Source organism: Saccostrea cucullata, unplaced genomic scaffold (genome assembly GCF_032062105.1).
Source record: "Saccostrea cucullata isolate Sc308-1 unplaced genomic scaffold, CSIRO_AGI_Scuc_v1 ctg2071, whole genome shotgun sequence".
Classification (NCBI taxonomy): Eukaryota; Metazoa; Mollusca; class Bivalvia; order Ostreida; family Ostreidae; genus Saccostrea; species Saccostrea cuccullata.
In genome coordinates, this window is record NW_026926309.1 from 160,309 (window position 1) to 186,872 (window position 26,564).

Below are 26,564 nucleotides of genomic sequence, written 5' to 3' on the forward strand. Positions count from 1 at the left end.
AAATTTTATATTTTTCTTCCATTCTAATTTGGTTTTAATTCTCCTCAAGGTTTGGAAGCTTGATAATTGACTATGAAATTATTGGTGACAAAAATGATACAAACAGCTTAAAAGGCGACATCGCCACTGCTATGACAAGGTTACTCAATGGGGAAAGAAAACTACTTGTTTTACACCAGGAACCAGGCGTATTGCGCATCGAAATAAAAGATGACAGTGGTTTGACTACAAAGGGTAAGTTTAAATGCATAACCGAGAAATAAACGGGTTTTAGAAACTTGAAAAAACATAAATAACATTCCTTAGAAATATTACACTTTTTTTAATTGCAGTAATTTCTGCCTCCTCGAGTCCTTGTTTTGTTTTTGGAAGTTTTGGAGCTACATGTCCAGCGGGAAAAAAATGTGACGACTCTACCGGAGTGGCAAACTGTGTGTAAGTATCGTAAGCAATTGACATTTCCTCATACAAGTTTTTATTTGCAATATTTAAAATGTGTACAAATTAATGTCATTTTCCCTCTCTTACAGGATTGTATCAGATAAAGGTAATAGACGCTTTACTTTTATTTATTCAATTTATCAGTGGTAATTGAAACGTAACTGTTACGATATTTTAAGTAATTAAGTCATATTATGTGTTATTTAGAACAGTTTCTGTAAATGATTTAGGGATAAAGTGCATGTAATGAAGACAATGAATATTCCGTGAATTGTCAATTATCTGTAATAAAAATAATATTTACCACAAACTCGATTCTACTGGGAGTACATAAGGATGTATAAAACGTTATTACAAAAAGATTTATTTTCAGAGTGTTTGCTGACTAAATTATTTTAAAAATGTGTTTCAGATATGCGCACTCTTTTTATTGTTCTTGGTGTGAGTTTACCACTTTGTATCCTAATGGTCGCTTTAATAATCGTATGCATTTACCATCACAAAAATTCCCATCTTACAAGAGTGTAAGTATCAAAATGAAGTACCTTTGTTCAGACTAGTCATATACAGGGCGAAGGAAATAAACATTTAAAATTTAGACAAATGAAAAACAATCTGTGTACCTCAAAATTCTCTGGTATGACTTTAGGAGAAAATATATAGCATTTCTAAATCTATAAATGTACTTTAGATAACGACAGACTTTCAGTCTTTAATTGTATTATTTAAGATGAAAACTTTACTTGTATTTATATCTGGAGTACATACATTCACTATTCGCATTTTTTATAGTTTTTTTCTTTTTTTTTTTGGTTAGCTTTTTGTTTTTCAAAAAAAAGGAAAATAATCAGAAAACTATTTCTCAATATCATTTGCAGAATTGATATCATGGAGACAAATTTGAAAATGAAAGAATACAAAGAGGTGTCTTATCCTCCCGGAGAAAAGAAGGGGATCGAAAAGGAATTCGTAAGACGTAAGTGATTTATGAGTAAAAAAAAATTGAAAATTAGAACTTATTGATTGTTTGGATAAAACATGGGCTTGAAAAAGGTGCTGAAATGCATGTATGTAAATATTCATTTTTTTTTTATCAGGTTTTGAAATTTAAAACGACATTTCTTTATCAAACAAAACACGTTGCTTTCATTAAACATTATATTTTTGATCCTTTATATAATAATATAAAATCAAGGTTGTATGTACGTCATTCTACGCAAGTCACCTATGTAAATTATTAATCAGTGGCAATTACATACATAAAATTAATATAATTTTATTTAATGTTCTGATTATTTCTTTGTTTTATTTTTTTAATACTGATAAAAAAATAAAATGCCCTTCTTAGTGTGTTATTTTGCGAATTAACGTTGCAGGAAAAAATACAGGTAATTATTTTATCTCTGCAAAAGCTACGAAGAAAGTATTTTGTTGAACTGAAAACAGTGATGCGATTAAGATTCATAATAAAGTATTTAAAAGATTTAAAACTATTGATATATGTCTCATGCTGAGGAATATAATTACAATAAATATGTCTACATAATCGAATTTTTTTTTCTTTTATTGTTTGAGCTTGTTTTCCTTCAATATATGAAATAATTGCTTCTTATGTTTTAGCTCACCTGAGCAAAAGGCTCAAGTGAGCTTTTCTGATCAAAATTTGTCCGTTGTCTGTCGTTGTTGTGTAAACTTTTCAAGATTTCATTTTCTTCTCAATAACCATTCGGTCAATTTTAATCAAATTTACGACAAAGTATCCTTGGGTTAAGGGGATTCAAGTTTGTCTCAATGAAGAACCTAGCCCTCTTCCAAGGGGAGATAATTATGAATTAATGAAAAATTAATGGTTACTTTTAAAATCTTCTTCCTAAGAGCCGTTGGTCCAGGAAAGATAACTCATGTGGATTCATCCTCAGGTAATATAGATTTAAGTTTATTCAAGTCATGTTTCCTGAGGGCAGGGCGGGGCCACAATGCCTGATCAAAGTGTTACATAGGAATATGTAGGAAGAATCTTTTAAAATCTTCTAGTCCAGAGCCATTTGGAAAGGAGAGATAAAACTTACGTAGAAGCATCCTCAAGTAGCGTAGATTCAAGTTTGTTCATATCATGACCCATGTCGTGGGTAGAGTGGGCCAAAATGGCTGATCAAAGATCAAAGTTATAATTATAAATACGTAGGATAAATCTTTAAAAAAAATCTTCTCAAGATCAGCGAAAACATGATTGATGATATTAATATGGAAACATCCTCAATTAAAGTTTATTCAAATTTCATATCATGAACCCTGGGGTAGGGCGGGGCCAAAATGGGCAATCAAATAAGGATTTTGAGATAAGGAACAGTATTCAATATCAAAGTCCGATAAACAATACAAAATAGAAGCAGAGCAAATATACACCTCCGAAACATCAGAGATGAGATCAGGTGCGATGGAGGAATGAGCATCCCCTGCCAACCGGTCACACCCGCCGTGTGCTCCTTGTCATGACCAGGAAATAACGAAAAAAATCCGTCGTCAATTCAGTGTATAAATAATGGACTAACAATTCGTATGAAAAACGTCAGTCAGCATTTGACTCAATGATAAATTGTATTTGCTGGCAAGGTCATTGTATCGACCATAGAACTTACGAAATGATGACTTTAAACGAGACTGCTGATATTCTTGTTTCGTCAACATGCTTGTCAATGATCAAAGTTTTACCTAGAGATATATAGGAAAAATCTTCTTCTCAAGAACAGCAAAGCAAAGGCAAGCTTGGTGATATTAATATGGAAGCATCCTCAGGTAAATCAGTTTCAAGATTGTTCAATTCAGAATTCGAAGGTGGGGACACAATGTGGGAACAATTTGTACATAGAATTATATACTAAAGTATCTTTAAAAATTTTCTGGAGATCACCAAATCCATGATTGTATTTTTTTTTATATGGAACTAATGAAAGCATCCTTAGGTGGTTTAGTTTCGGGCTTATTCAAATTATGACCCCCAGGGTTAGGGTTGATGTAGCCACAATGTTTTATATTATAACATATAGGGAGAAATCGTCTCTAGAACAGAAAGTTTTAATTAGTCAAACTGACATTTAAGCATCTGCAAATAATGAAAATCTAAATTTATTCAAATAGTGTCCCGGGTGGGGGTGGGGTTAGCGAGGGGTCACAATGGGAGATCAATTAAATATGTTGGAAAGTATGGCAAAATTATACATGTATGCTTTATTGATATAGTACATTCTCAAGTAATAGAAAATTCAAATCCCCCTGCCTCAACAAGTAAATATTTCAATACTGAGCTGATTTGTTTTTGTTTAAGTAGCCTATGTGCTCAGTTGAGCTATGTGGCCTATGGGCCTCTTGTTTGTGTATAGGAATGTCATTGTTAATTGTTATTGAAAATTATTATTTTGAAAACATATTTATCATTAATGTATTTTCATTTTTATTCTGAACAGCTGCATGGGTTTACTAACATTGAGATGACCTGAACTGAAACGGCAAAATGAAAACAAAAAGCAATATATAAACAAAACTTAACACGTTATAATCTAAAAACATTTTTTTCTTAGCAGTAAATCGAAATGATTTTGTAGTCGCTTAAAATATCAAGTCAAATGTAAAATTATATTGTTTAAATTGTAGAGAAATAAATTAATCGAAGAATGCTTAATGGTTGATATTTTTTTTTGAAAGAGTTGTATTATCCAATATTCGATGAAATAAATGTTACGTTTTTATCACTCCCACTCCTGATTGTCAAAATATTAATGAGATAAAGATGCATATGAATATATTCCCTGTGTTTTATTAACTGGCTTTTTTCTCTTCCTCTCATCCATTACACTTGGTCCAACCTATCTATAGAGGTCGGCGTAATACGAACGTTAATTTATTATTTGCAGTATTTGCATTGTTTCTTGAGAACAATTCATTTTTTTTCTCAGCTCTTAAGTGATTTTAAATTAAATTCAACTCATGCTAAACTTTGGAGTTTTTTGTTTGTTGTTTCTGCGACAAAATTATTTTTACTAATTTTTTTTTCGGTTATCACTATTAGCAATGAATGAATCAATAAATTTTACTAAACCGTTGCTCTGTTGTACGAGGGCTGTTCAATAAATAGTGTCCTGAACTGTATGACATACAATACAGATATCATAAGACATTAAGCTTGACTTTCTCTCATTATTGAATCTTTAAAGAATTCGTAACAGTTTATGTGATCACATTTCATCACATGGTTTCATTGTGAGAAGCTGGAAAACAAGGGCTATTCGAAACACTGCATTATAAATGAATGGTAAAGAATGAGTAAACACGAGTGAAAATAAAAGCTTCATTAAAGCTGCTGTAAACTTTTTAAAAATCCAAAAGAAATATTCACTGAAGTATGTGAAATTTATTGCAACCAATGCCTGTTTTACAGACAAATGAGCAGGTGGATTTTAATGATAAAAATTATATAATCGGCATCAAAAATGGGTATTGTCCTTGCCAACAAAAATTATAAAAACTTGTGTACTGTTTGCCACATGTCAACAAATAATATTTGATAATGTATGATTGACTTTGAGAAACATAGCAAATTTGATAGACATCATTCCGGGAGTAGTATACACTGTTTTTAAGAAACGTTTGACGGTGAAAATAGCTTAGTACTCAACGATCACCCTATTTTTTAAAAAATGAGTGAAAATGACAGCATATGCGAATGTCTTAACACTTATTTTAAAATATCAGTTATTGTAGTTATCCACGTTTGTTTGAAATTCATACGCTTAATGAAACTTGAATATATCGCTTAAAACTCTCAAAACAAAATTTACCATAAGATATACTTGACAAAAACAGCAAAGGTCTGACAAGAGCAAAGAATTGCAAGAGCACAAAGACAAATTTATATGCAAATTTCTTTAAATATTAGTGGTATTGTTGTTTAAATGTATTCGGGGAGGCAGTTTAATTTCTGGAGGAGTCTAGAAAGCAATTTTTTAGCAAAAAAGTCGTAAGGTTTATTAGAGGAAGGACCCAGAATCAGGAATAAACTACATTAAATTTCTTCATGACAGCGTCAAAACCCGGACGCTCTGAAAAGTAAAAGATTTTGGGGTTAAACAGAAAGTTAATGTTTTTTCACATTAACAATATTCGCCAGATCTTTGACCTTTTGACTTGTTTCTATTTCCAAACTTGAGGGAAAAAAACACCTTTCAGAAAGAAGAAACAAGTCCAGGAAATCATAGGATATGCCATTTTCTAGTATACTAAGGGTCATACCCAAAAATGAGTTCTAGAAACAATCCAAAATTGGATAAAAAATCTTATGGACATGTGTTTTAATTAAAGGTCAAATATCAAGGAAATAGATATACTTGTATATAATATATGTTGTAAACAATGGTTAAAAAGAAGGAATTACAATATTCGTTTAATTTTAAACCTCGTTGTTTTCTTTACTTACCTGTTCAAATATCGCTAAAAATAACGTTCATCAATAGAGTTACTTCCCCTTTTTGTGACGTCATTAGAGACACTCGACAAAATCTAGCTACATAAGTATAGTAAAAAGTGCTCTTGATTATCTAGAATTATGGCAAATTTTGGAAACAAAAATGTTGATATATCAGCATGATCAGAGTTATGCGTAGATCTGTCTGTTAAGAATAGGCTTTGTATATTTGAGTCAAGAAACTACGCAAATTGATTATTATTCTTCGACCGATTCTGTTTCGTCCGAAGCCGGTAAGGGTGAAAGTGGAAATTAAAATAACACAAATGACAAAGGGATCATTGCAGAAGCTAACGAATGTACATACATGTAATTTGTATTTCATGCCTTTTTGAGTGTGCTCAATATTTCCGCAAAAAATACTTAACTGCGGAAAATTGATTTTATGTGTTGTTTCTTATTCATTATATAGAACCAGGACTTTTACATAGTGAAAAAGTATAGAATTCTTTTTTTTTACAGTGCATAGCCGTTTGAACCGGGCAAGCGGCGATTTTTTTTTATGTGAAGTATACTATAATGAGCAATGAACGGAACAACAGAAATTACGTCATCGTCGGATATATATCATCCGTGGGATTCCGAAGATGTAACTATCACAGGTGCTTGGAACCCCCACCCCCCTCGTTTGTTCCGTACCCCAGTGGGTTTTTTTTACTTTAAAATAATATTTTCTATAATATATATTTATAAAGTATTAAAACCGAAAAATCCAAAATATAAGGGGAAAGAAGGCTAGTTTACGCCTTTTATAAATTCATACCCTCTGATACTAAAACAGAACGTTCTGTTTCAGTATCGGAGGGTATGAATTTTCCCTGTCCCTAAGCACCTGTTAGTAATTAAACCTTTGTCTGGAACCTTTTTAATTTATGCGTAACAAGTAATTTTTATTCCCCCCTTCCCTCCCGAAATAACATTTCTTTGTTGCCCCCCTCAACTGATATTAAATGCTTCATACAGGCCGAAAATCTTTCTCACATAGCGCTTTCATTCTAAAAATATTTTAATATGAATTATTTCACCCTAATTTAGTTTAGAAAAAAGAAAACAAAACTATTTAAAGTATACATTCTGATTTCATATGCTCTTGTGGTAACTAAGTGCTGGAGGAAAACAAAACTGCGGGCAGAAAATTGAGGAACAATCACTTGCGTGCATGAACACCGAGGTTTTATTGTTTGGATAGAAATGTAATGGAAACAATATTAATATAAAAATTTTCTAGAAAAGGGACAACTGGAAGTAAATGAACGATTCTTGACTAAGTATTTTCTGAGACAGATATCATGTGCGGATTTAGATTGGGGATTTCCGGGACATACCCCATCCCAACTGAGATTTTTTTTATAGACACGATAACTTGGCAGATAATCAATTCCCTGTCTATTATACCACACCTTCCGTTTTTTGACAGTCAAGTTTTGGAGATTGTTCCTTTACAGTATATAAAAATTGCTAGTATTTTTTTACTCCAGCATGTTAGAAGTTACTTTCGACTTGGCGCCGCGTAATGTTTAGTCATGTATTACCGAGTGCATGCTCTAATGTAAAGGGCAAATCTCTAAAACTTGACAAAAGCGGAAAATATAAAATATCGAACTATTGGTATGACGGACAAGGAATTCATGTACATTTTGTTTAGTTTTATAAACTAATTCAGTCGGGGGGAGAGGCAAAGTACATGAACCAATCGTCAGGTACTTAAGATCTTGTTGAGTACTGTAACAAGAATAAAAAAAAACTTTCCCTCAAAACAGTATTGCGGCTATAAATACCCAAACTGACAAATTGAGAAATGCAATTCAAATTTAAAATAAAACCAAAAAATTCGTGAGATAATTTTATAATTAATGGAAATGTAGCCTAAACTGGTCTATGTAAAATGTCGCTTATATTTATATGTGTTTCGTGTTTATTGGGTTCAAAACCATCTCTTTTTAAATTGAATGTCCATATTTCCCTCAATTTCAGGTGCGTAAGAATTTAAATATAAACTCATGTCTTGTTCCGATTGATTGGCCCACATGGCAACATCTCGCAAACAATAATGTTCCAAACACGGCTATATAGCATGCACTTCTTATTTCACGCTGTCTCTGATGACGTCACGCAACAAGGGAGATAAGCGATTTACAATAAGTGATCCACTTGTCACACAGGTAAGTTTAAACGACGATTAGCGATGGAAATTGGTGAAAAAAATTAAATAGACCCCAGAATGTCATTCATATTGCTCCAGAGGCCATCAATAATGAATAATTATGAATTTTCACAAAAATATTATACTTGACCTTTAAAAGAGACTATTAAATTAAAAGCGTATTTTGCTTCTTTTCGAGCACTGAGGACATTGTTTATTGAACAGCCCTCGTATGTGTTGTATGTACGTTTTAGGTAAATTAACATAGTCTTATAATGGACTTTTACGAGAAGCGCTAAATTTGACAATTGATTGTTTACTTGGACATTTAAACAATCACATCTATGGAGGTACATAATTGATAATGGGAAAGAACACCTTTTTATTGGTCATGGTAATTGTGTAAGGGGCACTTATAAGCGAAGCCCTGAACTTGGGGTGGGATGGTTGTCGTTTTCGTCAAGGACAACTTATCTGTGCTTTGAAATAGATCTGTATTTTCGTTGAATTAAATGTTGAGCTATAAATTATAATACTGTAAAAGAGCTTCTGTACACTGTCCTAGTGTGAAAGTAAATCGTCAAGCGTAAAAGTCAGCGCTTCTCGTAAAATTCCTATATTCAGGCTATAGCACATATATGAAAGTTATTTAAATAACTGTTTTTAAATGTATGTAAATGTAATATATGGAGAAAACGAACAGTTTATAAGCTTTAAAAAGGTACATGAAACAAAGCAAAATTAAAGCAGAGCTAATACGGACCTCCAAAACATCAGAGGTGTGATTAAGTGCCATGGAGGAGTAAGCATTCGCTGCCAACCGTTCACACCTGCCGTGTGTCTTTGTATTGATCGGGAAATAATGGGAAAACCCGAAGACAATCAGTGTTTAAGAAGGATGTTCCAAAAGTTCGTGGACTGATGCGATAAAATTGATACATATGTATACATGTACATGTAGTTTATGCTTACAATTTTTAAGGAATGAGAAAAAAAGTTAAATAATGTTGAAATTTTAGCTTGATACCTTAAATATTTACGTTACTTTAAAAGAAAAATATGTACACTCGGCGCAGTCGGAATATGCATTTAGTTCCATGGCGTCATTGTTTCTCAATGTCCACCTTCTCTACTTCAAACACTTGTCTTGCTAAGATATCTTGGATTTAAGTAAAATTTCAAACTCATTGTATTTGTATAATTTTAAAATGTCATGATCAGCTTATTTCAGTGCATATAATATTTAAAATTCATCTATACATAATAAAAGCTCCTCACTTGATTATAGCAGCATACATGTATATGCTTCTCCGACTGCAACATTTTTATACCACGCATGATCAACGCCACTTTACTTACCCTTATTAAAACAAGTATTCTGAATGCATTTTATTTCAAAATGGAGCTAAAACTGCAAATTTTAGTTACAGTGTATTTATCATTAAAATGACCTTGAAAACAGGTACATGTACACTAAGAGATCGTTTATCTTGAAGAAAATCAGACTTCTTCTGAAATGTTACAAGACAAAACGGTAAAGAACATATTGTTTTTAAAGACTAGATTAAAAGTCGATACCGCAATGAATGGCCAAATTAACTTCCTTGTCGATGACGATATTTATAAAAGATGGTGCCAGATCTATTAAGCTATAAACAGAGTTGTCCCTTCTCGGAGATAGCAGCAGGTAAGGCAATTAATTAAAAGGAAATATTCCTATTCTATTTCTATTCAAACATAAATTAATTGGTGGCGGGTTTGGGAAAGACTATTCTCTCTCTCTCTCTCTCTCTCTCTCTCTCTCTTTTGTATGTTTTGTCTTTCTCTCAAAATGATTAACTTTAAATTTCTCTATTGTTGGCATTGCCATTAATTTTATTATTAATAAAATTCTGCTCTGTTTGAAACGCTGAAGAATCGGTCAATGTCCATCAAATACCGTATTAATAAAATTTTACTTAATGTATATAATATGTTAATTGATTTTGTTCAAATTAACATAATAATTATGTTTACATTGAACTAAAAATTATCTGTAGAAAATGGATAAGATAATCAATACTGTGAAGAACAAAATAAGAGCTAACATTTGACGTTAAACAATCTCATTATAGATACAACCATCTTATAACATGTATATTGTAAAACCATATTAAAAAGTATAATTAAAAATGAAGAACACAATGTAGACTGTAAATTTTTCTCATAATTTGCAACATTCTTAGAAAATAAATAGTTTTAATATCTATAGATTGATTTACCTTTTTGTAAAGTTTCAAATTTTTTTGCGAGAAATTTTGAAAATATTTTTATTATTTAATGTTCAGTGCTATCTTAAATTTTAGTGTTTTGATTTGTAGATTTTCTAAATTCAAAATAAGTAATGTTTCTTTTTAATAGTTAACTATTTTCCTGATGCGAAGACAAAGTTTAAAAAAAGATAGAATTTTTATAAAGTGCTAATTTTAAATTGTTGGTTTTTTCACTCATATTAAGAAGCCCTCTTTTATAAAATGTACGTATTGCTGCAAATTTAATCCTGTAATGCGTCAATGACCCTTGATCTGTGAGTGGTCTTTTTAATTCCAATATATACTGCAAAAGGAGACTTCGAGATATATATATATATATATATATATATATATATATATAATAAAAAACTTTAAAACACTTTTCGAAATATTTCAACCGTGTTACCGGCCTTCATCAGTCGTGTTTATTGAAATACATAGCAACTCAACAGTATTATGACGTCACAATGAATATAAAAATTGAGAGGCAACGTCATGCAATAAAATTGCGCCAAAAACATCTGAAAATATTGTGAGAGCAAAAATTGTACTTGTGTTATCAAAATTTTTATCATACAGAATAAAATACAAGAATACAGGGTATATTAAAAAGATGATTTTAAGTATATATAAATGTATATCTGTAAAAATAAGTATCACAATGTTACACAAATGTTCATAAATCCAATTCAAAGACAGAAGTGTTCCCTTTTGTTGATACCAAATGGTATATAAGTGTTCAACTTTTTCTTCCAAAAATTTTCTCTTTATTTGCGGTAAATGTCATTCTTATACAGTTTTTCAATGCCTATTATATTATTATCTTCTACTGTATGTACACTTGAATTAAAATGAGTAGCCACAGAATCATTTGTTTCTCTTCTAATTAAAGACAAATTCAAAACATGTCTTTGATATAAACTATCACCAGTTTCTCCCACATACACTATTTTGTCACACTTTTTACAAAAAATTCCACAAACAACTTTCCTTGATTTACAATTAATAAAATTTTTCATACTTGAGAAGTGTATCCGTTATTATCTTCAAACTGGCGGGTTTTCACAACAAATTTACACAAAATACATTTTAGCACCACAGGGCTCACATAAATTTCCTTTTTAAAAAAATAATTGTTGTGTTTTTTATACACACTGAAATGTCTTTCAAATTTTGGTCTCTTTTATAAGCAACGATTGGGGTCTTTTTGTACGCGAGTTTCAGGCGATCGGAATTTTCAAGATGGTTTTGTTTTTTCTTCAAAATGTTATGAATACTCGGTAATCCTTTTGAATAGGTCAACACAAGGGGAATACGATCACATTGCGTTTTATTTTTTCTATAATTTAGTAGATCCGAGCGATTGAGTTTGTCAACCTTCGTAAGTTGTTTTTCTACTTCGTTGCAAGAATATTCTCGTTTTCGCAAGTTCTTTTTCACTTTATCACGTTGGTTTTGATAGTTTTCCTCTGTGGAGCAAATACGACGTGCTCTAAGACCAAGGCCGTACGGAATTGAACTTTTTGTAGATTCGGGATGGCTGGAGGTTTTGTTAAGGTACATATGTTTGTCAGTTGGCTTGCTGTAAAGATCTGTTGTAAGAAATCCGTTATCCAGAGAAAAAGAAACATCAAGGAAATCTATTTTTGTTTTTGAAAAACGCAGGTCAAGCTGAATGTTGGGGTGAATATTATTTGCAGTCATGGAAACCATGTAGTTCTTCTTCTGTCCCCATCCAGATCCCAAAAATGTCGTCAATGTATATTAGATAAAAAAGAGGTTGTTGTTTGCAATTCGTAAAAAGAATATTTTCCCATTCCCCCATGTAAACACATGCATAGTTTCGTCCCAGTTTGGATCCTATAGCGGTACCTTCGGTTTAGATATAATGTTTATTGTTGAAACTAAAATTATTGTTATCCAGGACAGCATCCATCATTTCTAGAATACTGTCAGTATCTACTTCTTTTTTCTGTCGTTCTTCTAGAATCCTTTTAATAACTTCCCTTGCTTCCTTCCTTGGTATACTAGGATACAGTGATTTAACATCCATGCCAAATAACATAGAAGAATTTGGCAACGGTTGATTCAATGTTGAGAGTTTCCTCAAGAAATCCGTGGTATCTTATGTAACTTTTAAGTGATTTGTTTGCATCCTCGAGCTGTAATTCAACATACTCTGCTAGCTTTTCTGTGGGATGTTGACGGCCATTTACTATAGTTCTCAGCGGGTGATTTTTCTTGCGTACTTTTGGATTGGCCTGTACTTTCCCGGAAGAAATTTCTGTTGGTAAAAGGTAGTGTCGTAGCTATGTCGAGATAGATCCTCTTTTATGCATGTTATTCACTAATTTTTTGTATTTTATTGGTTATTTGTTGAGATCTGTCTTCTTTGACTTCACTGTAGGATGAGCTATTCAGCATTTCGTTTTCCACTTGATCAACGTATTTATCTGTATCCATAAAAACGACTCCTGATCCTTTGTCTGCTGGTCTAATGATTATTTTTGGATCCTCTAGAAGCTCTCTCATAGCACTTTCCTCTGAGTTTGTAATATTGCTCGAAAAATTTCTACTCAATCCCCTGATTACATCTTCCTTAATTGTCTAATGTATTCATCAAGCCATTTGTCCCTCCCTTCCTCTGGTGTCCACTTTGAATTTGATTTCTTTTTCTCATAATGTTCATCTGTATCTGAAGATTCTTCATCTTCCTCATTAAAAAAGAATTCACGCAGTCGCATTCTACGTTCCCATGTTTGCAGGTCTGTTAATAACTGTGTGAAATCAATATTCTTCTTGGTAGGTACAAATTTTAGTCCTTTTTTAAGCAAGCTTAACTGCGCGTTTGTTAGTTTTTTTGAAGACATATTGATCACATCCTTATCCGAACATGTACTATTATCAGGCATTACCATAGTTTCATTGTTCTCATCATTTTCTTCCGAATCCACGTTGTACATTTTAGAATCTTCTGATAATAGATGATCTGCTGCTCCAGAATTAGATGCAAAGCAATTGCACGGGCGATGTAAGGTTTTGATGAAATATATATATCTGAAAATATTGTGAGAGCAAAAATTGTACTTGTGTTATCAAAATTTTTATCATACAGAATAAAATACTAGAATACGGGGTATATTAAAAAGATGATTTTAAAGTATATATAAAAGTATATCTGTAAAAATAAGTATCCCAACGTCACACAAATGTTCATAAATCCAATTCAAAGACAGAAGTGTTCCCTTTTGTTGATACCAAATGGTATATAAGTGTTCAACTTTTTCTTCCAAAAATTTTCTCTATATTTGCGGTAAATGTCATTCTTATACAGTTTTTCAGTGCCTAAATATTATTATCTTCTACTGTTTGTACACCTGAATTAAAATGAGTAGACACAGAATCATTTGTTTCCCTTCTAATTAAAGACAAATTCAAAACATGTCTTTGATATAAACTATCACCAGTTTCTCCCACATACACTATTTTGTCACACTTTTTACAAAAAATTCCATAAACAACTTTCCTTGATTTACAATTATATATATATATATATATATATATATATATATATATATATATATATATATATATATATATATATATATATATATATATATATATATATATAATCCCATTCGAAGGACGGGTTTTGCGACTGGAAAGCGCCACTTAATGCCTAGGTCACATTTCCCGGCCGGTAGCCGTAGACCGGTGGTAATCGGTAGTAATCCGTGGTGTTAACGATGCCCCAACATCGGTCCACATCGGCCTATTAGTCCTAAAAGTATCAGTCACATTATCCAGCGATGTGCATACAATGGGCAACCAATGCGTTTTATGAGTAAAATGGCGTGGTTGCCGGCCGGACTTACAAAAGTTCAACGATGCATTGCTAATCATAAAACGACGTTGGCCGATGTATATTACATCGCTCATACATTGGTGAACATCGTTCGTACATCGGTCGACTACGGGCCACTGTTTGGTCGAACATCGACCAATGATCGGTCGTTATCTGTTGAACACCACTCAACCCCCCGATGACCTCAGATTCAACGGATATTGGACGATGCTCGGCCATACATCGGTCGATCCTTGAAAGATGTGTTAATGATGGGTTGTCGATGAGGAGCGATGTGAGGCATCGTTGGAGACATCGCTGAATTTTAACTACGAATTATTTCCTACCGATGACCCCACCGATTCGCAAAAAAGACTCAGTCACCGTCCGATCACTAGTGGTGCCCGGCCGGCAACCACACCATTTTCATCAAAAAACGCATCGGTTTCTCATCGTATACCCCATCGTTGGATAATGTGACTTATACTTAAGGATCAACTCATTACTCGGCGTAAAGAAAAATTTGGTAAATCGAAGCACCAAAGTAAAATGCTCAGCGACATACCGCCTGTATAGACGGTCGCCAAAGTCAGTTGGTCACGCCAAAGTCCGATTAACATGTTGCGCTTAAAATCATCAACCCTTGGAAATGCGCGGCATCGCAAATATGCCACAGAAAAAGTACTATGAGGTGATTATGGAATCCGGATAGGGCCATGCAGTTCACTATCGCGCCATCGAGGTTTGGTTTGATAATGCGATGACACGATAATGCGATGACGATGAAGCAATGGTGCGATAACGATGAAGTTATGTTGCGATAGTGCGATAACAATGAAGCGATGGCGCGATAATGCGATGGCGATGGTGCGATAGCACGATGAAGCGATGGTGCGATAACTCGATGGTGATAGATGTTCTTTTATTTTTGCACCCCTTGAATTTTGGCGCGTCAAACCATCTGGATATGGGGAAGACAGTGGGCAATATTTTTCTAAATTTGCAAACACGCCATAAATACAAAATGGGGACATTCTAGCCTCATTGAAAATATCACTTGTGTTCTGCTTTCATTTATTTCAAGTTGTACATGAATATAAAGTTAAAAATTGTATTTACCAATTTTTATTTAATCTGAAAAAGCAGTTGATAAGTGTCGGTAAGTATTCGTTTGTTTTGTTTTAATTCTTTTAACTACAGAATAGAATAGAACTTATTCTCAATCATGGTCCCACTGGGGGCATAAGACAGATACAAGTATATTATCACATAAAATAGAGACAATGTACATAATGACACATTTAACCAATTTACCCATGGTGGTATGCAAATATTGTAAATACAATATAGTAATATTCAAAAATCATATACAATATTTTGATATGAATTGACTTAATAATTTTAAGATTTACTCATTTTCATTTGTAAAAAGCCATATTAACTTTTCATTAATGAACATAATACAAAGATTAAACCAATATTAACATGGTGGTGTGCAAATATTGTAAATATATTAAAAGATAAAGGTCTATTAATGGTTGCCAGTCTACAAAAGACATCAAGGGACGGTGCTTCAGGAAATGCTAAATTCTAGTAAAATATCTTAAATGAATGAAAGGTTGCATTCCTCTTCATGTCTAATGTACAAGGGTTGTCCAAAAAGTTCATGGACAGTGACGTTTTTGTTAAAATAAATGGTTGTATATGAATCTTTTGTATATCAAAATATTTCATATGAAAAACCAAGTCAGAATGATATAATTTTTATTGATGAAACTTAATATCTTTGTAAAGATCGGGGTCTTTAAAGATCGCAGATTGTGCGCACGGACCAGTCTGACGTTAAGCTAATTTCATTAAAACGTCAAACGTTTGGATTTTGACTTAACACATGTTCAAGGACACACACTACATTTCTTTTTTAAGACGCAACACACTTCCAAGTGCTAGCAATAATCTTTAAGTGTAGATTATAATTTATTTATTTTTTAAAATTAAAAGCAATGCACAAAAATTTACGAGCGTCATCTATATAAACAGTTTGTATACACATACTGCATAGCCCAGTCCGACGCTTTGCTAGATTTATAACAACGTCATGAACAGAAATCTCCATTTTCAGTAAATTACATGTGTTTTTAAATTCTTGTAGTGTCTTCGAATTTGTACACACCGTTGAAAAATCGTATAAACCAATCTCAAATCAATACACTAAATATATTTTAAATAATTTTGAGTTGTTTTAACAAATATTTTGTCTCTTGCGTCGTTTCAACCGTATCAAAACATATTTTTTGATCTGACTCTGCCTTGTGCGGACGGCCAACGTCGCTTTTTCTGTCGAGTTTTGGCACATGTTTGTTAAGGTTTTTGTTAAGTATTTGCACTGTCTATATAGTAAGCGATACATAACATATCATAAAATGATTATAGCCTCTTTATTTGTGTTCCATAAATTTTTTATTAATTTTTGACATGTTTTGCATAGAAAATAATCATTTTAATCCAAACACTTTATATCAAAGTTTATGTCATTTTAACCTTGGTCTGTGCGCACTATTTGCGATCTCTGAAGATGCCGATTTTTACAAAAATATTCGTTCCATCAATAAAAATTTTTATTTAGAACCATTTATTTTCACAAAAACGTCATTGTCCACGAACTTTTTGGACAACCCTCGTAGATAGGCAAAAATAGCACAATTATAATTTACAAAAAGTAAGAATGTACAGTGTAGTAATGTTCAAAAATCATATACAATATTTTGATATGAATTGACATTGTTAATATAATTTTACAATTGAATGCTTGGCCTTGCTTTTTTGCCATTGATTAAACATTATTTTAGTTTTGATTTTTCAATTTATATTATTCATTCCATGTTCAAAAGGCGATAAAAGGAAAATGGAGCAAACTGCTATGTTTGAAACATCAAATATGTTTATAAATTTAAGTTTTTTGTCTTGCTGTAGAAAGGCTACAGTATATTTAATTCAACTTAATCATGTTAATGGAAATGTAATTCCAATTTAATGCCATTTTTATCCTAGACCGTGCGCATTATTTGTGACCATTAAAACCGTGATTTTTACAAAAATATGAAGTTCAAACAACCAAATAGAACCTCTTCCGACTTAGATTATTTGAATTTTTATATTATATTTAAGATTATTTACTTTGCTATATCATAAAAACATTGAATATCTTGGAACTTCCGTTTGATGAAAAAATAATTTTTGTCAAAAGAACTTAATTGACAGCCAACGTATTGTTCGCTTGTCAAAATTTACTACTTTTTTCCTTTTTCCTTTTGTTTTTGGTATAGAAACATCGCAATAAAAATACTCAAAAATTCATTTTTACATTAACTTAAAAAACTACGATAAACTTTATAGAAATATAAATACTAGTACGAGGGGTGATCAGTCAGTTCGAGAACTAATTGAATAACTTTCATAAAAGAAACAATATGTGGCTTCAGTGTTGATTATAATTTAAATATGCCCTCTACAATTTTAATGCACGTGCCCATGCTCGTGATAGAGGCGGTCACGCAATCTGCTCCATAGCGGTCTGTCACAAAAGCTGAAAGATTTTCTGAATTTTTATAATCTTACCATGTATTGCAAGTTAATCTTTATCAGTTGAACAGTTTATTTGACCAGAAATGGCCAAAGCTTGATAACAGATTTGGCGGATAAAAATATCCTGTCCAAAAATGAGCATGGCGACCATCAAAACCTAAATCCCCTGTCTCGGGAGAGTCATTAATTCAAGGTGGATAAAAGAATAATTTTATCCATCTCCCTTCCTTCGCTGAAACGCTCAATCCTACCATTGATGGAATTTTAGGGAGTGTTTTGCCTTAATTTAATGTGTACAAATTATTTGACGCTATTACAAAGGGATTTCCAGTATATACCATAAATTTACAGCCCTTCGTTGAACGAGTACGACTGAGATAACCATTTTTGTCACAAGTGATCTATATATTGACGTCATATTTATATATCCATATTGTAACGTCACCAAAAAGGAGCAAAACATTATCCAGCATATGTTATTTATAGAATTATGTTTGACTATGTGGTTTTGTAGATATAGGGATGGTTTGCGAACTTTTTTGATCACCCCAATATGAGTGGAAAACATCTCGAGAGGAACGTTAAACAACATGCAAACAAACGAAATACAATCCTTCTAAACCCTAATAAGACATCTGGAAAGAAAGTAAACAAGAAAAATAAGAGTTTTTTTTTAAATTGAATCATTTTATTACTCAATGAAATTTCCTAATGCAAGCAAAAACTTAACGACTCACAGAAAAAAAACCGCACAAGCATACAAACAGTCTATAAAATGATAAGACAGTTAAATTGATGATACAAGGGCTTTCGCAATTTCATTTGATGGCGAATTATTGCAAATTTCATGTTCGATGTAATGGACTTGTTTTCACATACATTGTATTATTGGCTTTCATGTTGATGGATGTACATGCTTTTTATACCCCCCCCCCCCCGCTTGAAAAGCGGGAGGGTATATAGTAATCGGTATGTCCGTCCGTCTGTGTGTCCGTCCGTTACGCTTTGAGGTACTCATCTCTTATCCGCAACTCCTCTCATACCACTGAAGGAAATTTAATAAAAGTTTCATAGAATCTTTATTACATGTACACATTGCCATTGTGGACCTCCTATTTTACTTTTTGATCTGACATATATTTTGAATTTTCCAGAGCAAAACATGGACACTACACTGCTATTATATTCATATGGGAGGCGGGGTATCATTTAGTGAGCTTATTGCTCACAGTACCTCTAGTTTTATTTATAATTGGGCCTGTATTATTTTCATAATAAATATTGAGCTTGCTACTGTATATGAAATTAAATTTAGCATTTTTTACTGCAGTTATGTTGCCTATGTCCCCACATAATGGTGTAGATTTCATGCGATTTATAAGTTACAAAATATCCCAAGCTGGCTTTTCTTTCATAGCAAACAAATGCCTTATTTAGATTTAATCGGTAATAATTATAAACATGCATTTCAGATCTATACATATGAACAATTTGATGATTGCATGTGAGGTTTGAAATCTAGATTTAAATGATAATAAAGGTTATATGTGTTGATTTTGACGCCAGATTGTCGATCGTATTACATGCTTATATCTGAATTTAAAAGGCGCATACACTGATATGATAAGAAAAAATGCAGAAGCAAACAGTCGATATAAAAATATATGAAGTAATAATTCTTGACCCAATGTGTATCAATATACATGTGTTGGTGCATAAATTGAATTTCAGCAGATTGAATCGAATATTATCAAATTAATACCATATCTCGCCCTGAATTCTTTAAATCCAGCTGATACAAACACATTTTTATAAAAGAAATCTTGAAAATAACAAAATTATATTTATTTGAGTAAAATGAATAAATCAAATATATTTTAACCGCAAAACTTTTCCAAAATTTCATAATTTTTTCGATTTTTGTGACAAAAAATTGTACACTGTATAAATTAATGAGGAACGTTGCAAAAATGTTAGATTTTGAACATCAAAAAAGTTTATTTAATGTTATTGTTCTAGAAATTTCCTACGCACATCATTTATAACCAAAACAAAATTTTAAAAAATGAATACCAATCATTGAATACATTTTTGTTTACATCCCCTATCCTAAATTCAAGCATACAATTGCATCATCATAATGCTTTTTGGCTTCTGAGAGAAATGTGGATGCTCAAAAACATCTAGGATATTTTTTAAAAAATATTTGAAATCACAGACCTTTACTTAGGTCGATATCATCAAAGCATACGACTTTTTAAATGATTTATCTTACCATTCTTCTCGATCATTTAAAATCCATGTTTTGTAGACATCAACAACAGCGTCTCAATTATTACAGAACTCAGTAATGTATTTGCCTCATCAGTGGTCATTTCCACAATGACTTTACTTAAAAATATCATTAATTAACACACAAGTTGGTGAAACAAGGATATAAACACTTTTGTTTGAAGTCAAGTTTTTAAAGTTCTATTGGTACATATGTATATCAAGAACTTTCAGCAAATTCAATTTTTTGTTCAGACAAATGCTGACAAATTGAAGTCGATAATTTACACACGAAATTTTCTACAGATTTTCTGTGTGATTGATCATGACAAGGAGCATACAGTTGATGTAATTGGTTTACAGGGGATTCCTCCATGGCAAATGCGTTTTTTAAAATTTTGTGTTAGTCCTGTGTTTCTATTTTAGATTTAAATTGTTTTACTGAACATTTAGGATTAATTACTGTTCTTTATCTTCATATTCAATTTTATGGCTAGCGCTATATTCAATGCAAAATAAAAATTCCCAGTGCTTATAAAAGGACACCTTTGTACCTTGGGTTTATTGTACATGATGTTCCAAAACTTATTAACGCTGATACGAGGACTCTTCAATAAATAATGTCACTAGCTCGATTACACACAATATAGAAATCATATAACATTAAGCTTGACTTTCTCTCATGATTGAATCTTTAATGAATTGATAACAGTTTATGTGACCATTTTTCATCACATAGTTTCATTGTGGGAATTTTAAAAACAAGGGGTATTCGAGACACTTAATTAAAAATGAATTGTAAAGAATCAGTATACTAGAGTAAAATAAAACGCTTCATTAAGGCTGCTGTAAAACTTGTTAAGAATCCCAAAGAAATATCAACTGAAATATGGGAAATTTATAGCAATTAATGTCCGTATTATACACACATGAGAAAGTGGATTTCAATAAGCAAAAATGAATTTATGGGCAAAGAAATTCTTGGCAACAAGGACTTACAAAAACCAAGGTACTATTCGCATAGATTCAAAAAATTATTACTGATTTTGTCTCGTCGACTTTAAGACATTTAGCAAATTTGATAGGCATCATTTTGGGGGTAATTTACAATGTGTTAAAGAAACATTTGACAGTGAAAAAAAGCTTCAAATGTCATCCTATATTTTGAAAAATGAGTGAAAAGGAAAGCGTGTACGGATACCTAAATATTTTTTTATTAAATCAAAATTTCTACTTATCCACGTTTGTCTGAAAATCAAACAGATTATGAAACTTGAATCTATTTCTTTAAACCCTTAAAACGAATTTACAATAAGATGCACTTGACAAAACATCAAAGGCCTAAGAAGAGCAATGAATTGCAAGAGCACAAAAACATACTTTTATATGCTATTTTCTTAAATATTAGTAGTCTTGTTCTGGGATGCAGTTCAATTTTTGGAGAAGCTTACAAAGGAAAAATTTGCCAAAAAAAAAAACAAAAGATTTATGATAGGAAGGAACCAGAATCAGGAATCCACTACATTACATTTCTTCATGACAGCGTCTTAACTCACAGGCATTAAAAAGTTAATGTTTTGTCATACCAACAATATTAGCCAGATCTTTCAACTTTTGACTTGTTTCATTTTCCAAACTGGATAAACGTTTTTTTAGAAAGAAAAAAAAACAAGTACAGGAAATCATACGATCTGCCATATTCCAGTATATCAAGGGCCATACTTAAAACCAATTAGAAAGTGAATAAAAATGTTACGGACAGATGATGTAATTTAAAGAGAATATTTTAATGAAATCATTAAGACTAAATCAATGAAAAGCTTTTTTTTGGGGGGGGGGGTGTCTTACCGAGCACCGATAACATTATTTATTGAACAGCCATCGTATTTTCTTTTTAAAGAAAATATCTATTTTTTTTAAAAAAGGAAAATATTTTTTCTTTTATGAAAATTAAACAATTATTTTAACTTTGCAAAGAATATACAGTGTACTCATGGGCTTATGTTTGACAATTGGAATGTAACCTAATAATTTATTTATATTAAACATGCATTTAAATTTGTGATATTTTTCTTTTTATTAATTTTATAAATGAAAATCTATTCACACTATGAGCATTGATACTACATATATCAAGATTCCTCATCAGCAAACAATTTATTTAACAAATAATCAAGTCAATAAAGAATAATAGAGAAAAAGAAAATGAAATCAAATCAAATAATTTTTATTCTAAATATGAAACATCCATTTTTACTCTATAAAGTGTTTTATAGATACATTTATCATTAAATTGAATTAATTAATGGTTTATTTGTTTAAGTATAAATGCAGTACAAGTTAACTGTGTTGGAAAATATGCCAATGTTGTCAGTATTTTTTGTATCGACACACGTAATCAGAATGAAAATATTAGACCCCAGTACCTCTACAATATATTTCTTTTAAAGGTCATTTAAACAAAACCAAAAACTATACCTGTCACGTTTTAAAATTCATAAAGATTCTTCTATACATAAAAGAAACAAAACATTCAAAGGACCCTCTGTACATTGAAGATGTTATAACGAATACTAGGTAAAGATCAAGAACAAAAACTCCCCATGGCTCATTTGAAGTTTAACAATTATTTAAACTCCCAATTTTAGATAAGTGTAAAGGTTAAAATAAAAAAGGACAATATTGATGGATTCTTTAAATGATAGCATCTTCCAATAAACTATTTCAATAGACTACAGAGGTGACTGTCACGTAGGCAAATGTACTTTTCAATATAGAAGACACATAAAATGTGGAAATGTTTGTACATAAAAATACTCATGGAATATCATAGAAAATATTTTAAATATACTAGTCTTTCCATTATTTCTAACGTTTCTAAAAAGTACAACTGTTGTAGTCTAAATATATTTGAGCAAACAATAATAAAACAATTATAAATAAATAAGTAAATAAATAGATGAAAAATACATATCATTGCTCGCACTTTCATATAAAAAAATAAATTACAATGCTTTATTATAATTCTTCAATTAAGATTTTCGATGATAACCTTAGTTATTCAAAAAGACGAAGAAGCTGTGTGATTGTTGGTAAAAATATTGGAAAATAAAATAATTTTTCATCGAAATAAAACCAACTTTTATAAATGGAAAAGTAAGGGTGTTTATATAATTCTTATATTCTATTTTCTGTTTAATAGAACAATGAAATTCTGTATTCAATCGTAACTATTCAAAGCTATGTCAATGATGTAAAACTGAGAAATATTTTGAATGAAAAATGAGACTTTTTATGTGAATAAATTTTGTATAACGAAAAATATTCAATGTCTTTGACGATCAGTTTGATTCTCAAGAAAAGAAAAATAAGGGGTTCAGGCTCATTCGACAAATGCGTTTAAGGTTAAATAATACAAACAACTTTTTTTCTTTCAGAGATCGGCAATTTTTCTCATATAATTAATTTTTATATTCATGTATGTAGCCTGAATAATGTTTGATGCCACGTAAAGTTGAAGAACTTTTAGAAATTTTGTCAAAAATGTTTAAAAAAGAAAATAGGTGCAAAAAACTCCATAGAATTACATAAAAAAGAAAAAAAGAAGCAAATAATAATAAGCATCAAAGGAAACCTATGAAGATTACTTGACATGTCATTTATGTCATTTTCTAAAAACCGGTCAGAAATACATATGTATCAAACGTATATTCATTTCAATTCAACATTTTCATCAATTCATGTTTTAATGTCAATGTCTTGTTTATCTAATATAAAGAATCCTACTTTCAGATATGTGTACACATCAAACTGCTGTTTAACATTGTTAAGGGGAACATGGCACGGCTTAAAACATTAAAAGAGATTGTTTATCTGTTTATTGTCTTATTTGCTTCATGGAACGGTCTGGCGTATGCAAACGAAAAAAATGGAAACAAAATCTTCGACAAAAAAACAGAACAAACACAAGAACAAAATCAAACGACTTTAACATCAAGAGAAACCACAGCTTTAGCGGAAGCTGTAGCAACAATGACAACAACTGAACTGATGGTCACCGCCAATATAACTAGTAAGTAATATATTCGTTAAATTTAGTCGGGATACGGGTATCAGTTGAATTCTATCTTCAAACAGACGAGTATAATTATTTATACCAATTAATCAGTCTATGATTTATTATTCACGTATACTTACACAACGTATAAACTAACATGTAGTATTATATATAAGTATTGACGAAACATTCTAGAATTTCTTTCTAAATAGTTTTGTGGCGTGATAAAACTAAACAAAATACATACCAACAGAAAGAGTCATTATGCAACAAGTCATGAAAATTTCGCCATATTTTATAAGTTATCTTCTCGTGGATAGTTGTAAAATCTTACGTTCAAATCGACTTAGATACTGTAGACGTACTTTTTTCCACGGGGTCGTAATTCCGCGAAATCTCAATTTCATTCAATGCAGAGAGGAACATTTTGAAATGTAGATATAAGTATTGATATGAATAATGAGTTTATATTATTTTGATTATTTTAGGGTTTCTCTATTGTGAATAAATTGAGGATACTAATCATTAGTATTACTGAAATAAATGGCTATTCTTCTGCTTACAGGATGCCCCCTTATCATTGTCACTCCTGGGTTTATCTCAGAATATTTCGGATCTTCCGCTTCATTTATTGGCTATGTTGAGTCGTATTCTGATCGAGCTCTCCTGTCAAAATGGCTGAAAATAAAATCAGATGTAACCGAAATCGTTGATATCAACAGGATCAAATATACTGGAAGTAGAACGTATCCGTATCCAATACTAACGATCAATGATGTGAATTTTCAAGACGACGTAGACTATCAACTTCAAGTTCAAATTGTAGGGGGACTGTGCCAAAGTAATGTAGTCAATCTAGAAGTTAAAGGAAGTAAGTGTGATTATACATAATCATTAAAAATGCAAGTTGTTTAATCGTTCATCACGATTAATTGTGTGGTAATTTGTTTCTAATTTTTATAGTACTGACGTTTTATGATGAATGCAATATGACAAAGGAATGCAATCGAAGTAAGGCATTGTTCTGCTCTCCAAAGTACAATTCATGTATGTGCAGGGGTGGCTTTTACCACAGCAATCGCACATGTTATACAAGTGAGTATTTCACAGACATTATATTTGCTACTAATTTAGTCAATTCGCAAAGGAAATATTTAGGAAAACACAAGAAAAGTATATAAATTTGATTAAAATTTATCAATCGTGCTCGAGCATTTGTTATATAATCTCTCAAAATCATTTAGATCTAGAGTGCTTGAAAACATGTATTTTATATAGGAAACAACTTAAGAGCAATATATAGAGGATCCGAGATTACTACAACTTTAATCACGACCTGGTGGAATCATCCTAAGGTAGACTCCCACCTAATCCAGTCCTTTACTGCAGAACTGACAGAAAATGGGCTGACTCTCAACATGACCGAAGCTGTCGGGAATAACACAAACTGCACCTTTTCTTCTAACTTTCTGCCTGGTTATCTGTATTATTTACGAATCATCTCTAACGTTTTACTTAGCGACCCTACGGAAACAATAGCTGTAACAAACACAATACCTTTGGTTGTTGGTAGGTTTCGTATGTTTTATTAGCTCCTCAATTCATCTTATATGCAAATTCAATGTGTTTCTATTGATACTATTTTATAACAGAAGAAAGGAATTCCCAAATGTGTATATGTGAGAATTTTTTCTTAGATCCTTTGCCTCCAGGCCATATTTTAAAGAATACAAGCAATCTACACCCAGACCATCTATACCTTAAATGGATCCCTCCAAACCATGGGGCTCATGTCAACAGATACAGCATTTCTGTGAATGGAAGAACTGATTCATCGTCTTCAAATGGGATTTCCTGGACATCTAAACTAGAGCCTGGAACAAACTACAATGTCAGTTTGACTTCAATCTGCTGGTACCCTCAAAGTTTTCAGAAAGCGTCTGTTCCATATATTGAACAGATAGAAACACTGCGTGAGTACATTTTCTGTTTAACCCATTTCACTTACTTACTAAGGATTTTGACATTTTAAGTATTGATTAAGCAGATTATATCTTTTTTGTCCATCCGCTTTTGTGTAAGTGCAGTAATAACTGAGCAGCACTTAAAGATCCATTTTCAGTGTCGTCCTACTTGAAAATGTTTTAACGAATCTTCCACTTTTTGGTAGTAGCTAAATACTTTTAAATATTTCTAATTAAAATATCATTAAACTTGACGTAAATCGGAATTAAATTGAAACAAGTCAATATTTTTAAATGTATAGAAATTTTCCAAATCATGAAAAGTCAATAGGAAATTACTTTAATTTTTGTTTATAAAAAACAAGGGGAGGAGGCATTTCAATAGACACGAACAAACGTATCAATTTTGGGCGTGTTTGCCGAATGATACTTGTTTGCAACTTTTCTATT

The 26,564-nt window shown here is 31.6% G+C and overlaps 2 protein-coding genes across 2 annotated transcripts in view; both read left to right on the forward strand.

The window, feature by feature from the left end:
• LOC134271354 (uncharacterized) overlaps positions 1-4,128 on the forward strand; it is a 30,165-nt gene extending 26,037 nt beyond the window's left edge. Inside the window, exons 39-44 of the mRNA XM_062753571.1 lie at positions 50-234; positions 333-435; positions 531-547; positions 854-965; positions 1,320-1,417; positions 3,906-4,128. Of these exons, the coding sequence (XP_062609555.1) occupies positions 50-234; positions 333-435; positions 531-547; positions 854-965; positions 1,320-1,417; positions 3,906-3,922 (532 nt within the window). The 3' untranslated portion in view covers positions 3,923-4,128. The remainder of the gene's footprint in view (positions 1-49; positions 235-332; positions 436-530; positions 548-853; positions 966-1,319; positions 1,418-3,905) is intronic.
• A 19,802-nt stretch (positions 4,129-23,930) lies between these two features.
• The window catches only part of LOC134271356 (uncharacterized), a 37,839-nt gene continuing 35,205 nt past the window's right edge, over positions 23,931-26,564 (forward strand). Inside the window, exons 1-4 of the mRNA XM_062753572.1 lie at positions 23,931-24,165; positions 24,716-25,021; positions 25,429-25,719; positions 25,848-26,123. Of these exons, the coding sequence (XP_062609556.1) occupies positions 23,931-24,165; positions 24,716-25,021; positions 25,429-25,719; positions 25,848-26,123 (1,108 nt within the window). The remainder of the gene's footprint in view (positions 24,166-24,715; positions 25,022-25,428; positions 25,720-25,847; positions 26,124-26,564) is intronic.